We start from the raw sequence: 17,064 nt of genomic DNA on the forward strand, positions 1-17,064 counted from the left end.
AATATTCCTTTCTTTCATTCCTGTCCTTTGCTTGGGTTGGGCGTTAAAGGTGCTTCTGCAAAATCTTCACATTTCAAGCATCATCCTCTGTTCGTAATGACATCATTATTATTTCCAAAATATCAACCAATATCCCCTTATATGTACAGTATGTTATAGATCGCTAGTTGCATGCGGTTTGTTCTTTCGAGTTGTCCTTTCCACTCTCAAGGCCTGCGTCATGCTCATGCGTGGTGTTTGCGTGGGATCCTCCCGTCGTTGTTCCTCTACTTTTAGGTCGTCCACCAAAAATCGCCCCAGCTCGCCTTGCCTCCACCTTTGTATAAACAGCAGCGCGGCCCCATCCATCATTGGCACTCCGCCCTTTGCGAGAAGGCCAGCTTGGCGCGCAAAACTTTCAATTAGCGGAACCACATCATTCGTCGGGTCCGACCAGCGTTTATATACCGTCGGATCATTCAGGTTTATGTGATATAACAAGTAGTCCGCGAGGGTGATCGGTGAAATGACATTGTCCTTGACACAGCCACAGAGCGCCAGCTTCAGCATATTCTCCGCGTCTGGGACATACGGCATGAATACTCCCGGCGTGTCCAGAACGTAGACATGTGACCCGTTCTCGCGGTCAATAATTTTCACTTGCGTGGCTACCTTGCGCGTGATACCAGGTTGCTGTCCGGTCTTCAAAGCCTTTGCTTTGCCCGTGCCTGAGTTGCGCAGGTTGTTGATCAGTGTTGACTTGCCAACGTTAGGCATTCCGACAACTAACACTCGACAGCCTACTAACTTATCGGGAGCTTCGGCGTCGTTTCGAAGGTGTCTGATGATCTGGCTGACATCCTGGCGGGAGGATGAGCTGGTGAAGAACACGGCGCTCTTTGGATCGAAACTTTGCAATTTGCGTTCTGTCTGCGGCTGTGTTAGCTGATATCCAACAACAGCCTATTACCTGATTCCACGACAGACAAAGAGAATACTTACTGCTTTCTGGGCAGATGACTGGGGAATGCTTCCTAGATCTCTCTTAGTGTAGACGACCAGACGTCGGATCTTGCCCAAAGCCTCTTCGAACATGGGGTTGATCGAAGTCACGGGAGCTCGGTAGTCACGACACTCGACAACATAGTCGATAGTTGAGAGCATGCTCTTCATCTTGGTCAGACCAGCCCTGTGGTGTCCTAAGAAATAGGATCTCGGAATGGCCCCATAATGGGGGAATGCATTGCGCGGAACAAACTGAGCCATTGCAGCGCGTTGAAGGGAGATGTTGTTCAATCGGGTGAAATGCGATTCATCTTAATCTTAATCGGAGCGGTTGACAATCGGTCTCGACGGACTGCGGAAGGCAACAAAAAAAACCCCGTCAAAATGCCCAGGGCGGAAGGGCGGGCGGTGAGGTGAGAAGACTACGGTAGGGAGTCATACAGTGACAGTGCATAAGTTTGAGCACCCCCTATTCTGCCTGTCCTAACCCCACCAATCGTAGGACTAAAATCATGGTCGGTGAGACTAGTTAAATCTACCTAAGTAGGCGGTGTAATTTTCTAGGAAGGCGGTATAAAAAAAGGTGCTCAAACTTATGCACCGTCACTGTATATACGGAGCATCCGGAATCCAGCATCTATTTGCTAGGATCTGAAGCATGGTGGACAACATTAGCTGCAATAGTAGTTGAGCTCACGTTAAGCATTTCCGGACTGTTGATATCGACGGCAATACCATCATTATTAACAACCATAAACGTGTGTCGGAAACAATGTGGAGAACTCTAAGTAAAGTCCAGCCGTCCAAAGTGTCTACGAATAAACATGAACTAGTCACATATTTATGAATATTGCGAATATGAATAAAGGGCTTATTCCTATTTCAATTATTCAATTCATACTACTTGTTGAATATCACGGCGGCTAAGCTTATGGAGTGGATTGGGGTCGGAGATATAAAGACGGGCCACCCCTCTTCTGTAAATAAGTCAATCAATTTGAATCAGTCAGACAATCACTTATCTCAGTATATTCATATATTCATATTCCTTTCGGATCCCTAATTGCGCCATGAACGACTCGTGGGCCATCAACGTATATTCTCTGATGGAGTCTGTCGATGTCCAGCACACAGCAAGAGATATACTAATTGCGAGCTCAGGACAGCCTAAAATCCCGAAATAACCTGAACCTAAACCTAAAATTATTGCATAATCGCTAACATGGAGCATGGTATGGCGACATATAGCCCCTTATAAAGTTGGAGGATCATTGCTAAGAAAATTGTATGGAAATTGTGTGGTAGTTTCTATACTGCCTAGATGGGAGGATGGGAGGTTAATACACAACCCTGGAGGTATATTCTAAGGTGGACTGCAAAATGTAGGGCAGAATCACTGTTCAAAGTCCACAGATTTTTAAGAGCCGTAGGGTACATCTTTACTAAAAATAATCCACGTCCCACGTGCATTGGAGTCGTCTCCATCAGGATTGTAGTCTAGCTTATCACATATGCGCGTTTTAAGCTGTTGGCCCAAATTGTAAGCAATGCAAAGAGACTGAATCCCAAGGTTCCAGTCAGACTCGCTAAAGACAGGGTAGACAGAAGAGGCAACCATGTTGACGCCGTCAATCTGTTCGATGCCCCATGATGGACAGCCCCCATAGCTGAACCAAAGATCATAATCCCATTCGTAGCCAGCTATAAAGTCTCCGCACGAGCTGTCTTTATAAAAGTTCATTTCGATATGAGTCTTGTTGGAGGGAGAATGAAAGGTTGTCGGCGTGGCGTCGACTGAGGTGGCAGTCGGGGTTCCATGTGATACGCTGGTGCTGGTGGTAGGGCTGCCAGTGCTGGTTGTTGCGATTGTGGAAGATGTTGACGTAGTATCAGTGTCTGTGGCCCAAATTGATTCAAACATCTCTTCCATGGACTTCTGGAAAGTAGTCGCTTCCGCATCATCCATGACAGTATAACCGGGGTAGGGAGCCATAGTGACAATCACGTATGCAGATTCGCTTGAGATGGTTGTGGTGGTTGTAGAGGCCTCAGCATCACAGGCGGTGATAGTTTTGCACCTGGTGGAGGTTTTAGTGGTGTAGGTTGAGGCAGGAGTCACCATAGAGGAGTAGACGGTTTCAGTGCAAATATCAGCCTCGACAGATTCACAGTCATCATCTTCGGACGTGCAACCATCACCTATGCATTCACCATTTTTACAGTTCGGGCTGAGCAAGTGATCTTGCTGCAGTGATAGCCGGTACACTCTCCTGTGCTTGGGGTGCAGTGAAGGCGAATGCAGCCTAGGGAGATACAGTTTAGACCCAGATAGAGACCAGATCCATTGCGGTCTCTGCCATAACATCCGACTGTCTGGCAGGTAGCACTGTCCGTACAGACGCCATTAGAGTTGCAGCCACTGCCAAGACAACCGGTCAGCTCACAGTCGGAGCCAAGGCAGACATAGTCTGCAGTATCACAGTCGGTGCCGGTGCAGCCCTTCTTCACACAGTATGGGCCATTGCAGCTTGGAATGGCTAGTAGGGGGATCAGGATCCGCTGGGTCCTCCCATCTTTCATTAGCCTTAAGGTCGTCACAGTTAAGCAAACATGGTAATGGGTTAATCTCTCTTTCCGGCTCCAGGAATGTCGCTAATAGCAGTAGCAGTCCTTGGGGAAAGTCGAGAAACATTTTAGGAATCAATGACAGTTGAAAATGTTGATGTCTCTGCGACCACATCATCGGATTCTCAGCTGAGTATTTCTACGACGGCATTAGCGGACTCTCAACATGGCGCTTTCACTATAACCCCAACAACATCAGCGGACTCTCAGCCCTGTGTCTATCGAAATGGATGTTCAGCGTTTCGCGCTTCTCGTCCAGCCCGCCCGCGTTCGACTGGATGTCCTCCTTTGACCACTACAGATGATCTCAAAATTCTACATTATGACCCGACTTGAGACAGTGACAGCGATCTTCCCGCTAATGCTCTCTCCCCCACTCACACAGCTGAAGGAATTTGAGAGTGCTGGGCGGGTCTACTCGTAGGCTCGCTCAACTACGCGCAATGGGGACGGGCTCGGGGTCGATAACACTGCGTAAGGACTGACAATAGCCGAGTGTTGGCGCGTAGTCCGAGTGGTGTTCCCATCGATCGTGCTCAGTAATCTGCGTTGCAAGGCGATGTTGGCTCAGCTCTCTCAATAATCAAGGTCCTTGTGAAGTACGTTAGCTGGGAAAACCAGGTTAGGGTTGAGGCTGGTAACTAATGGAAGTGCAATAGATAGCAAAATCCATGGACATGGACAAAACCGATCTTACAACCAGATTGCCACATCTACAAATCAATTCGACACCGTTCCATGTGATATTACAGTACTATGATGATGACAATGTATAGCTAAGCCAAGTAAATTGGACACCACTCATATTCAATCCATCAAGGATGTTTGACCCATCCTTCTCGGTCAGCAACCCATGCCCCCATAATAAGAACATGCGTATATAACCAGGCTTCCAAACTCTCGGGATATTCACAGCCGCTAACAGGTGATAATGCCAAATTCATACACCTCTGGAGATGCTCTATAACAGAGCTCTTACGAACACGGATATTCAATCCACTTCGAGTCATGGTGGCGATGCGACACTTGCGCCGTGCTTCGTGGTCAATGAAGCACAGCGCGAAATATCCCGACTCACATTCTCCTTCTGCCGACGCACTAGCTCCACCATCGGGAAGCCGCTTCTCCCATTGCATGCTCATACTCTGGCTCAATCCCTCATCACTACGTTCGTAGTTGATGGTAAATCGGTAACGCATTTCGCGCTTCGTATGACCTGCTAAACGTGTACTGATCCGCCATGTACATTGGTCATTGCGAAAGCTTATCATTGGTGTCTGTGCATTATCGCTCGTTGAATGGCACATCACGGCAATGGCATCTTCATTGTGTGCAGTACGATGTTTCTCATGCAGTTGTCCTGATATTCCCCGTTGTTGATATGCATTATGTGGATCAATAGCATAAGGCTCGTCGTAGGTTGCAAAGCTGTCGCCTGACCTTAATTTAGGACGCTGGCGGAATTCGCGGGTCAATTTCGATTTGCGGATTGATGGCTGCCTTATGTTGATGACAGAGCGTAATCGGCCTTCGCTTGTAAGTTGTTGGAATTGTAATAAAAGCTTAGGGGTCAGGTAAAGTGTTGGTTTACGTGGTGACCGTGCGATTAGGAAGGCCGCTTGGATCTTGCTGCGTGTGGGCAGTATCAGTGGCCTATAATCGCCAGTTAGACATTAGACATACAGCTTGAGAGCATATTTGATGGTCACTCACTTCTCGTCACTCGCTCCATTGTTTGCAGCGTCCATAAATGTAGGATTGGGCTCAGGCCGCACAGAAACCATAGTAAGTGATTTGTCTGAAAAGACAAACTCTGAGGTGAATTTGTTTTCTGTCTTGTAAATGGATATTGGAAGGGGTTGTACCGTTTTATCTTCATTTCTAGAAGTACTCGTATCACCTACTAACTACATTTTCACCCATGAATACTTTGCATGCCCCACAATTGAGGTTATACCTAGGTACGGCCTAAGGGCGCGAATATAGTCTCGAGCCTTATTGTCTCGATGATACCCACTGGGTCCACAGGGCAGCTTCCAAGGTTCGGCATTGTCGAAATTTTAGCGGTCGATCCACGCCAATCATTGGCTGCGGGTAAGAGCGTTAGTGTACGATTACGACTCGGCTCAAGGGACCCACACTATAAAACTGTCGTATTCGTACACTAAGATGAAACGACCGGACCAGAGCAATGCTTGCTCTTTCCCCACTGCTTTTTGTCTTCATTGTGATTTGATTGTGAATATTTTGAAAGCCAAATTATTACTTCTCCGGTACTACTGAGGCCACCATCAAGCCGGACCCCACCCCCCAAAGTATAGGAGCAGGGAATAGGTAGGCAAATCAATCGTCGATTGGTTAGAGACGCAACTGCGCAGCTAATTACCCTATTATAGCTCGTCACCATGCAACCTTTATGCTGTATATGTCCTATTTGATATGTTTGATTATTTCAAGTTTATTTGTCGTCCTTCTGTACAATGATGCCAACTTTATCAGGCATTTCGCATTCGCATTCGTTTCCTTTATATCTACAAGTTTTCAAATATATCGCACCTGGCCATATTCCAGGCAGCCAGATGGATATAGGAAATTTACTGTAGTTTCAATTTTAAATGGTGAAAGCCATGTCCAAAAAGACATAAACCAACACTAACTGCAATTCTAGGCCGTACCGAGTTCTCAATGTGTGAAATATGCTCGGGCGAAGCCCTGAATGTTATATTGCCAATAGGTGCATGCAATGAAATACTTCAAGGCCTCACACCTTCCCGAGGCAGTATTACAAGGGAAAGCGAAATGTATTCACTTGGTGTAAGACGTTGCGCTGTGGGAGTTGTTCGTGCTACATAACAACTGGAACAAGCATTCCGCTATAAGTGTATTCATCATTCTGTTCAATGCTTTGTTCGATCCGTCCACTTGGGGTTTCCTCTCTGCCAAACTGGACAATGCCACATGGTTTATATAACCTTCTATAACACACAAGATATAACGCAACCGACAAAAACGGCACATGAAAGATTTGTGCGAGAAGTACCTAAGCCAAATTACCTCATATCATGAAGGTTAACAAAACTCGGGGTTTTTCCCAGCGCAGCATAATCAAGCATTTTGTACGGCTTCCAGTAATGGAATAGTAGCTGTACAACAAGCATAGGAAGGGTGTCAAAGAGATACATATATACTTCACGTGAAATAAGATAGCCATCGTGTCCTTGCAAAAACTCTACCACCCGATACACACACCGGAAGATGATCAAGGAAGACATCAGGAAAAGGATGTGCAGGAGAGTCCCCCAGGGGGCCCCCAGGAAGCCTCCTTGGGCTTGACGAATTCGTAAGGCGAACTTCACGGACACGTAAAGGAAAAAGCCAAAAAAGAGTAGCTGGAAGAAGAGACCAAAAACAATCACTTTTTGTCCAGTACTAGACAGTCCAGATATTGCCATAAGGCCTCCTCCACTGCATTGTAAGAGGAATGCAATGACATCGCCGACAACAAATATTTTTGTCACCTTCGTGGGAGAAATAATGGATAAATCGGCACGCTTCGTGCAATGTACAATGCGTCCGTACAACATGTAGATTGTCGCTGCATAAAGTGAAGGAGGAAGGAGGATCAAAAGTGATTGACTAATGTATGGAGCGAGGCTTTCTGGGCTTTTGGCAGAAATAGCGCGGCTAATGTATCCCGCAGTCATCACTAGTCTCTGTCAGCATGCTTCAAGAAAAGGGCGACTGTGGTAAATCACAGAATGAGAAAGGTACTGACTAATGGAGCCAATGATAAATGCTGTAAAGAACCAGGCCCTTGCCTTGAAAAACGCGTGCCAAATATGAACTACTGCGCTAATGGCAAAGACTAGCGAAAAGATCACACTTGCAGCGACACTCGGGTCATAGTTATACAAGGCAAAGTCATCATCGTTTGCCATTGCTGGGATGTGTCGAAAAGAACGAGTCGTTGATGTGGGTGATGGATAAAGGAAGAACAATTCTAGCTTGGATGTAGGAGAAGATAAAAGTGGAATTCAGAAAGCAGATTCGAAACCCCCAACCGGGCTATATATATTCAGAGAAATGGAGGAAAGAGCAAATAAGCGATTATTTCTCATACAAAATAGCCTAACACGATGGAATTCTATCTAGCTGCCACTAGGGGCATCAATGGGGCTAATTTCCATCTATGCAGTAGAATTCCCCACCAAAAAATAGAAAATAACGTGGCTAAAGTTAGAGTACGAATACGAAAGCATTGCGACCAGTACGGAGTAGCCCCATATGTTTCCTACTTTCTACCGTTAACGGACAGGTAAGAATAAGAATTTTGGCTCTACTCCGTAGGCTGATCTTTATTCTCATATCCTACGCCAAGGGTCCATTGGTGGGGCATAGGTAGAGTCGCAGGGCCACTACCGTATCGCTAGTGTACGAAAATACGAGAATGAACCAAATAAATTTCAACATAGGGAAGAATATAAGATCAAACCGGCCCGTACGATTTTATTTCCGTTCATTCGTTATCTTGAATCCTCTGCCCTATTTGTCCTTCCAATATAATAAGGCAGCAACCAGTGGAAAAGAAAGATGTCGACTCAGTCCAGCAACGAAACTGCAGTGTGGGCTTATTATCGATACTCCCCATCTCTGATTGCGGCTACCGTCTCTACTGTACTATTCGGTCTAACCACGTTTGTACATCTTTACCAACTGGCCAGGTATCGCGCATGGTTCTTCATTCCGTTTGTCATAGGCGGATTCTGTAAGTGCATCTCTTTGTTCCCTCCATCGCGAACCGGGGAAACACGACTGATATGATGAATTTCCTAAATGTAGTCGAGTGGGTTGGATATGTTGGACGCATCCTATCTAGCCAAGAGAGCCCCAATTGGACCATGGGCCCTTACATCCAGCAAAGTTTGCTCCTTCTGCTTGCCCCCGCGCTCTTTGCCGCTTCAATTTACATGATACTGGGCCGAATGATCCTACGTCTCGATTCAGAGAAGCTCTGCATATTCAAGAAGAAATGGTTAACTAAATTCTTCGTCGCCGGGGACGTCTTGTCTTTTTCAGTTCAGGCAGCTGGTAAGTAAAGAATCTCCCATCGTTCGGTTGTCCCAGCAAGATATTAGGCTGACCTGCATATGCGGGACTATAGGTGGAGGGATTATGGCTGGTGGCTCGTGGGATTCACTTCACTTGGGTGAAAAGATTGTCGTCGCAGGCCTAATTATCCAGGTTCTCTTCTTCGGCTTCTTCATTATCACAAGCGCAATATTCCATATTCGCCTCTATAAATCACCAAACCAACAGTCACTGGTGCTCTCGGGTATATGGCAAAAGCACATGACGGTTCTCTATGTTGCGAGCATGCTTATCATGATTCGTTCCATATTTCGCACGGTCGAGTACGCCATGGGGAACAACGGATACTTGCTCCGCCATGAGGTTTTCTTATATGTTTTCGATGGATTGTTGATGTTTGCAGCTATGCTATTGTTGAATTTCATTCACCCAAGTGAAATGATCTCCCTTTCGCGGGGGAAGTACTCGTGAGATCATACACGTCTGGCGTTATTGATCTATGAGTTATGAGTTATCTGCTTGATTAATGCTATTTACCTTCCGTTTTTATTTCTTCGGGTTCGGGTATAAGGGTTTTACGTTCAATGCAATACAAACATAGTCAGAGTATATGTTGTAGTCGGGAAGTCTGGGCTGGTCAGGTAAGTTGTTCGAGCGCCTATGGTTTGAACGTATTTCAAAAGTTAAATTGGTAGTTTTAGCCGCCTAAGTGATCCACGCTAAGTATTAGTTACTAGAAAAGGCTAGGCTAAGCATTCTTTTAAGGCAGTATATGTAGTGGAGCACGCATACAGACCAATGAACTAAACAAAATAACCTCTTCTTAGTCTCCATCGGTCGGCAATAACCATCACTTGTAATTGAACCCCTATTTGCGCTTATTCAGCAGGAATTCCGACCTCTGAACCCGCATTTTCAGACCACGCATGAAATTTGAGAAAAGAATGGCTGAAAGGGGTAATCTTGATGCCTGGGTCTAGGTGGGGCAGCTTAGGTAATGTAGATCTCATCCATGGATTTCACTACCCTAACTTACATTAGGGACTGAGGGCTCGACTGAACGATCACTTCGTTATATTCCAAGCGTGCAAACCCCGCCACGTCTCGTATAATCGCACTTGGCTCCCCGAGGTCTACTTTCCGCATAGCTTCCTGTTTTTGTGATACAATTTTGTTATGCCATCACGACGGTCTCATCGGAAATCTCGCGATGGATGCATTCCTTGCAAACGGCGTAGGGTCAAGGTACGCAAATCTTCTACTTGTTACGGCACCACGCATATAGTGTCTTGTTCAAACACTGACAACATGTAGTGTGATGAGCGCCGCCCTGAATGTACGCATTGCGCGAACCGAAATACTGCTTGCCAGTACGCCTCTGAAGCTTCCGTGACGCCACCCCGCTCGAATACCGAAGAATCTTCTCCTTGCTCATTGCCGATCCATCCTCTTCGTGCATCCGCTCAGACGCACCCGACATCCATTCCACAGGATCAAACATCTATACCAATCGAGCAGGTGGAATGTGCAGCAAACCTTCCACCAACCTCAGGCCTTAATATTCGCGACATGGAGCTTCTTCTTCACTGGTGCTCCTCGACTTACGCGACGATGGCACATACCGCAGAGGTTGAAGATGTATTTCAATTTCTCTTGCCCACGGATGGCCTGACATATCCATTTTTGCTTCACGGAGTGCTAGCATTGTCTGCGCTTCATATCGCACGTACAGAGAACCGAAGTGACGGGCCGAGTTATTTCTCTATTGCCTTAGAGCACCAGAATTGTGCACTTGCTCTATTCAGGCCTGAGGTTCTTTCGCTCAATTGTGAAAACAGCAATATCGTGTTTGTATTTTCCGGCATTCTCTATCAACTAGCGTTCGCCAAGGGGCCGTGTTCCCCGTACACGGAGACTTATGACCCCATTCGTGACCTTCTTCAAGGGTTTGATCTATGCAGAGGACTCCGCGAAGTGACGGGGCTCTCATGGCACTGGGTCAAAGAGGGGAGAATTTCAGACGTGCTGATTCGCGTGGATGACAACAAAATATGGCCCCTTCCTGATAAACTCCAGGAAGCTCTTTCACGCCTAAGCCATTTCAATGAGTATTATGGAAAGGACGTCAGCAATCACGACACAGCCTGCTATGCTTCTGCTATTAGCTCTCTAACGGACTTGATGGAAATATCCCAGGGCAAACCCCGTAGGGTTGAACTGGCGTTGAGATGGTCATTCAACCTCACAGATAAGTATGTGGACCTGTTGAGGGGACGTGACTCAATGGCACTCGTTATCCTAGCACACTATTGTCTCTTGCTTCATCGTTGCAGACATCAGTGGTGGATGGAGGACTGGAGCTTAAATCTCGCACGTTCTGTTTGGGGTCTTCTTGACGAGCATTGGAGACCTTCAGCAATATGGGCTTTGAAAGAAGTAGGGCTCGAGGTTTGAATGTCATGGTTATTCAGGTCTACGATTGCTTCGGTCAATGGGTTGCTGAGACTTTGAATATGTCCCTAAAGTGACTACCGACTGGATTGGACTTTATCTCCAGCCTGAAACGTGAGCACTGAGTTTGAACAACCATCATTGCCAACTGCTAATACTATTTATACATAATGAACATTTTACGCCCGTTTCAGGGACTTCCGGGTATTCCTGGCCTGGCCACTCAACTATTGTGAATCTCTTGGTGATGGGCGTTGAGACTTGTAGAGTCAACTAGATCTTTGCGCTCGCTGCCAGAGTTGATGGAAGAGAGGCGTTATGAGACCGTCTTCTCCCAACGCCCGGAAGGATCATATCATTGAACATCTGGCTCTGGACCAAATGATTTTCGAAAAGCCAGCAACGGCACTGTGTCGCCTATGTCTGCAATTCACAGGCATCTTGAAAAAGGCAATGCTTCGTCAGTACTACCTAGGGACTCAACGGACACTGGTGATACACAGATCCTAGCATATATAGAATCTCGTCAATTGAGTAAGGCACCGCTGGCCAGTTGATAATCTTCACGTTATCTAATTTGTGTACTCGACCGCCCTATCCTTAAGTCCGGCTAATGCAGACCGAAGCGGTTCAATCTCGGCCGCTTATCATCGACTTTGTATCCTACCTATGAGCTGGGTCGTTCTTCTCACTAAACAAACCAAAAAACACGAGAGTAGCAAACGCGCAGTTGTCCGTCAAGCATTATAGAGTCAGATAAATACATTTTCCAAAATCACATTGTATATGATTCTCAGCCGTACACTTTCAAGCTCGGGTACCATGGTCTTGAGGCTACATGCTACCAGGGAGATGAAGGAGGAAGAAAGATGTGATAATGCATCTATGGAAAGGGGACTGTCTATGAAGCCTCCATGAACAAAGAGAATGGCAAACTAGCAAAAGGCTCAGTCTGCATAGAGACAAAGACATAAAGACATCCCATGTTTGTCAACACATGGTCTCTTTGACAAGATAACCTGTATTCACGGTAGACGCTATCACTTCCAAGTCGAAGCGACATTGAAGATATCGAGTTTAACGCTCTCAGTAGCTCCACCAGTTGACAACAGCTTGGCGTTAAGCGCATCCCTGCGGGGAAATATCTGAGCTGTCAGGGTGGTCTCGCCCTGACCGCCGAAAACTTCCACGCTGGACCGATCGACAAATATGCTCAAGTTCACCATGCCGTCCACACCCGCAGCGAGCGGTCCCCGATAGACGCTAGCGAAGGTATTGTCAAACGACACGTCTCCAGATTTGGTGCGATCAACGAAGACCTGCTTTTTGACGAAGTCGTAACCGACAAGGGTTTGCTCGGTAAAGTCGGCGGAGCCCCGAACAGCGATAGCAAATTTCGAAGCCTTCGAAGCAGCAGAGAAGCTCAAATTGATCTTCATTGTCTCTCCAGTGGTTCCCACATAGTGAGACCCTTCCTGCACAGCATTGTATTTGTGCGAATATACCGCGCGCTTGCTTAGGATAGAAGACCAGTCTTCTTTGGGGTGCTAAACGAGAGTCACCTTGTCCCCAATGGTCTTAAGTGTCAGATGCCGAGGAATAGTTGTAGCGCCATGCCAGGTACTAGGGGGAATGTTCGCACCATACTGCCAGTTGTTCATCCACCCGATCTGGACGTGGGCATCAATAGGGAGGCCGTTATACCCAGCCGCGGCATAGAAATCCGGGCCCCAGTCCATCCAGTTAGCAGTCGTATTTCCGGAGTACACACTATCCGCATCTGGAATGAAGGTGGTTCCGTTGAACGTACCCACGAAATACTGGTTTCCAGAGCCAACCGTGCCAGGGGGACCGCCAGGGTTAAGAGCGGCTATAAGGATCCATTTCGTGGATTTCCCACCATCAAGAGGTAGCTGAAAAATGCCAGGGCACTCCCAGACGCCGCCTTGGGCGTTGTAAGGACCGAATTCACTTGCCAGGTTCCAGTCTTTGAGGTTGTGGGAAGTATAAATTACAAACTTGTGTATTGCTGCCAGAGCAGCGATAACAACCCACTGTTCAGATTCCTCATGCCAGAATAGGAAGGGATCGCGGAATTCCTTGTACTGATCCTGATATAAGGCGGGCGGGTTGTGGATAACCGGGTTGGAGGCATCGTACGTGGTCCAGGTCATACCATCGTCAAGACTGTAGGCAATGGACTGAGCCTGCTGGTTCTCCTGAATTGTCTTTCCACTTGGCAGGGTCTGGGTAACAGGGTACTGTGAAAATAGGGAAGCGTGTCAGTCATTTCCAGGCTAGGTATTATTTTCCAGTGAGATTGACGTACAAAGGAAGTGTACATAGCGACTATAGGGGTCTTGCCGTTCTTCCCAAAGCCACTCGTATTCTTCACATCAACGACCGCACTACCGGTGAAGTACATCTCGGTGACGTTACCACCATATCCCCGGGCGAGAAGGGCCACGGGCTGCTCCTCCCAGTGCGTGAGATCCTTGCTGGTGGCATGGCCCCAGGAGAGATTCCCCCATTCAATGCCGCCGGGGTTGTACTGGAAGAACAGGTGGTAGATCCCATCATGGTATAAGAGACCACTGGGGTCATTTATCCAATTCTCCTGAGGCGAGAAATGGTACTGACCACGGTACGGCTGGTCATAGTTAAAGGCATTTGCGATGCCCGCCAAAATACCCACTGCAAGGGCCTTGATGATATGAACCATTGTGTAGTGATTGAGGATTCAACGCTGTATGAAAATAGCACATGTTTCGGTACGGCGTGGCCATTTTTATATGTGAGCCAGTCGCTTCGAGCCTTGAGATATCGGACATTCTCCAGATCCCGTCTCGATGAAATCAACGTCATCAAACCTTGGATAGCCAAGCGCACCACTTCCGTTCTAGGTTTATTCGGAGAAACTCAGCCTATCACCCTTATACACACGAGGACGTGCGCATCAAAATTATGGGGTAAAGAACCATAGCATCTTCGGGGTTTATTCGGGTCATGGTACATTCCCTTGAGAACAGACCAGCATTCATCGTCGGGGCATTCTAGGGAGGATAACAACGAAGAAACCCCGAGATATAATCCGATCTGCGCGCTAGCCAAGCCGCCAGTGGAGATGTTCGGTTCCTGGAGCAGGGTCCAACAGCGGGGACCCCGGGTTGGAAGCCCACACGCGACCCCGAGTCGGAAATCTCACCGAACTGCCATTGCAGTACCCACCATGCTCTGGAATACCCTGAGTAGGCAGATGACCTGCGATACCGGCTTGAACGCGAACCCCCAACTTCAATGGGAATTAACATAGTTTTTGCGTATAAAACTCAACTATGCTTGGATGCTGTAACGTCAAGGCAATTGCAGACTGTGTCTCTCGCCCTCCGTCTATGTACATCAATAGAACTTAATTAAAATAGTAATTTGGCATTATGTAAACTTATTGCAAGCAAAGTGTCCCGCACTGTTGGTGAAATCTCGGGGTTTTAATTGCTAAAACTAGAGATTGCGGCACCATTAGTGTACGAATACGACGTATCTACTCCCCCGCGGCACCACCGCAAAAGTAACTTGACAGAATACACTGGAAGGGTTTTGTCTTTGCCTATATACAGTTGTAGCCAGTCGTTTTAATAGTGGTATCCCAAACTTCTCCCTTCTCAGGGAGTTTGATACGCTACGCACTGGAATCGGAGATACAATCAAAGCGGAAACTTCCGGGCTATGGGTTGGGGTAGTTTCGATTTAGACTCACTGGAAATTCACATATGCAGTAGAACACAGATCAGCAGAGTCCACTGTGCCCATGTGATGCCACCCTTCTATTCAACACTACAGTGTAGTAACCTATGTCGCACTGGGAGGTCTGGAGAAATAGTCTCTCGCAATCTTGTTTGGTCACTCCCTGGTTTGGATCATTGGAAATATGTTAAGGACTGATAAGCATACGACCAAAATACAACTTGGAGCCGTGTTGTAGGCTCCTCTCTGTAGTCAAGTCAATTTCATTACCGATGTTTGTATTCACTGGTATATCAGAATAGCTTAGGATGAGCTGGGTACGAATACAATACAATGAGGCTTAGAAAGATCGCAACAATTTTCACAGGGTCGATAAAGCCGTTTCACTTAGTGGCGTACGGTATCAGGCCGTGTTAGGAGGTTCAATTAGGTCAAGGCTCCTGAAACTCGATCCATGATTCTAAAAAGTATTGAGGTGAGACTGACATTATATTACCAAAGATGTTTGGCTTCACAGAGCCCCGTCCTAGCACTCCTTCTGGAGTCAAATGCATATATATATATCATTTCCAATAACAACTAAGAACAACTTGAGTCACGACTGGAACACTCCATCAACAACAGAGGCAGCAGGTGCAGCACTCGAAGCAGATAAGCCCGGTGCAACTAAGGCTTTAGTCAGCATAACTGAATTCAATTGGTTGGTGATGAGGCTCTACTGACACTCCACAGCAAATGTCTGCTCCTTCGCCGCCACCACGTAAGTGCAGCTGTTGCATCTGATCGGGGGCATCCTAAGCGAATTGAGTCAGTACCTCCAGTAAAGAAATGAGTGTTGTGATAATTACGGGCTGCTGGTAGATAACTTTTGCCACAGGGGAAGGCGGGCTAGAAGATTTCTGTTTGGTCATGCCCTCGAAGTGGTGTTGCCGCGCTGCCGCCTGTTGGCGTGAGGACTTGAGAATGCTGAAAAGGCTTTCGAACATGTTGCTAGAGACTGCGGTATATTAATCCTAACTCGGTAGAAGAGGTTGCGAGAGTCTGGATTGTTACAGATCATAAACAATACTCGACAGAGGCGGAAAAAGGGAAGAAAATGGCTTATCCATCTGCAGATTAGTAACCCCAACTGCGATCCAAACATTGGATATTGTACTATTTTCTGAGTGGAATGGCTGCTAGATGGACCAATGGAGATACATGAAATTCTATTCCCTCAATTGAGTACAACGGGGGGCTATTTTCCTCGTCGGATGGGTCGATGTGTCTGGGATTTACAGTTAGTGTACGAATACGAATGATGTGGAACCGCTATTCGGCAGCCACAAGCTTGGCAAACGCTTGGTTCAGGCCTGTCCCTTGCCCATGTGTGTTTTCGATCTAAAATTTAGATAATTTGAGTAAACAGCTAACCACACTACCCACATAAACTCCCCTAGGAAGGGGGTTTTGAACCCTGAGCACTATGGGTCTTCGTACTACCCACATTTCTGGCAACTCCCAAAACTCCTGTTTTTCTATTAGTCTGGCTCAGTTTTAACGACTTTACTTGGCGCTCGGAATAGGGGTTCAAGTGGTATATCTGTATCATAACAGTGCATCCAACTGCACGCAGCTCCTGTACGTAGGTCACCCTGTACGTCCCTGTCCGTGCCGCAGCTCATTCCCAGGCAACAGAAACGGAAGCGAGAGGATCTGTATACTCACTCATCGGATAACGAAAGGAAGTCACCAAATTGAGCCCCGTGGCCGACACTAGCGATGTATAATTACAAGAAAATAAACAGGATGCGTGATTTCCACGTGGTAATAAGGACTATCTCACACAGTGTGACCACAATATCCTTCGTCAAACGCCTCATGGCCGTCGGCCATGACCGAATATTATTCACCCCCAAAGAACCTTCCAAGGTTGGAAACCTTGGAAATACCCAGAAAATTATGTAATCAACAGTACAAACCATACAAAGGTGTATATCACAGTTAAATAGTCATCGAGATCCGCACAGACCGTTTAAATTCGCAGGTTTGTTAAGTTTTGTTAGTTAGAGAGTCTAATACCACTGGGGTTATCCACACAATTGTTGTACCACCAGATTTCCGTCAATTATTACCAGAACGGGTGGGGACGCACTAAAATCTGGCGGATCGGGTGGCTAATTGGAAATATGG

At 46.8% G+C, this 17,064-nt stretch overlaps 7 protein-coding genes across 7 annotated transcripts; 1 reads left to right on the forward strand and 6 right to left on the reverse strand.

The window, feature by feature from the left end:
* Positions 1–153: 153 nt before the first annotated feature.
* Positions 154–1,245, reverse strand: N7525_008456 (putative GTPase MTG1; the record flags this gene model as incomplete). The annotated part of the gene is made up of 2 exons (XM_002567096.1): positions 154–909; positions 982–1,245. 2 exons carry the CDS (start codon positions 1,243–1,245, stop codon positions 154–156), a joined length of 1,020 nt encoding a protein of 339 aa, XP_002567142.1.
* Positions 1,246–2,401: 1,156 nt separating this feature from the next.
* On the reverse strand, positions 2,402–3,106 carry N7525_008457 (uncharacterized protein; the record flags this gene model as incomplete). Its single annotated transcript, XM_002567095.2, has 1 exon — positions 2,402–3,106. The coding sequence occupies one exon, from the start codon at positions 3,104–3,106 to the stop codon at positions 2,402–2,404; it is 705 nt and encodes a 234-aa protein (XP_002567141.2).
* Positions 3,107–4,424: 1,318 nt separating this feature from the next.
* Positions 4,425–5,393, reverse strand: N7525_008458 (uncharacterized protein; the record flags this gene model as incomplete). Its single annotated transcript, XM_002567094.1, has 2 exons — positions 4,425–5,262; positions 5,323–5,393. The coding sequence occupies 2 exons, from the start codon at positions 5,391–5,393 to the stop codon at positions 4,425–4,427; spliced, it is 909 nt and encodes a 302-aa protein (XP_002567140.1).
* A 1,272-nt stretch (positions 5,394–6,665) lies between these two features.
* N7525_008459 (RTA1 domain-containing protein) lies at positions 6,666–7,547 on the reverse strand (the record flags this gene model as incomplete). Its single annotated transcript, XM_061214401.1, has 2 exons — positions 6,666–7,322; positions 7,365–7,547. Coding segments are annotated over 2 exons (840 nt in total), but the record flags the coding sequence as incomplete, so codon positions are not given.
* Positions 7,548–8,181: 634 nt separating this feature from the next.
* On the forward strand, positions 8,182–11,151 carry N7525_008460 (uncharacterized protein; the record flags this gene model as incomplete). The annotated part of the gene is made up of 4 exons (XM_061214402.1): positions 8,182–8,374; positions 8,449–8,697; positions 8,771–9,060; positions 10,012–11,151. Coding segments are annotated over 4 exons (1,872 nt in total), but the record flags the coding sequence as incomplete, so codon positions are not given.
* Positions 11,152–12,188: 1,037 nt separating this feature from the next.
* Positions 12,189–13,870, reverse strand: N7525_008461 (glycoside hydrolase family 32 protein; the record flags this gene model as incomplete). The annotated part of the gene is given in 3 exon segments (XM_061214403.1): positions 12,189–12,695; positions 12,711–13,409; positions 13,478–13,870. 3 exon segments carry the CDS (start codon positions 13,868–13,870, stop codon positions 12,189–12,191), a joined length of 1,599 nt encoding a protein of 532 aa, XP_061068834.1.
* Positions 13,871–15,566: 1,696 nt separating this feature from the next.
* Positions 15,567–15,878, reverse strand: N7525_008462 (uncharacterized protein; the record flags this gene model as incomplete). The annotated part of the gene is made up of 2 exons (XM_061214404.1): positions 15,567–15,686; positions 15,741–15,878. 2 exons carry the CDS (start codon positions 15,876–15,878, stop codon positions 15,567–15,569), a joined length of 258 nt encoding a protein of 85 aa, XP_061068835.1.
* Positions 15,879–17,064: the final 1,186 nt, after the last annotated feature.

The sequence above is a fragment of the Penicillium rubens genome (genome assembly GCF_028828025.1).
Source record: "Penicillium rubens strain IBT 27055 chromosome Unknown utg000003l_segment0_segment0, whole genome shotgun sequence".
Lineage (NCBI taxonomy): Eukaryota > Fungi > Ascomycota > Eurotiomycetes > Eurotiales > Aspergillaceae > Penicillium > Penicillium rubens.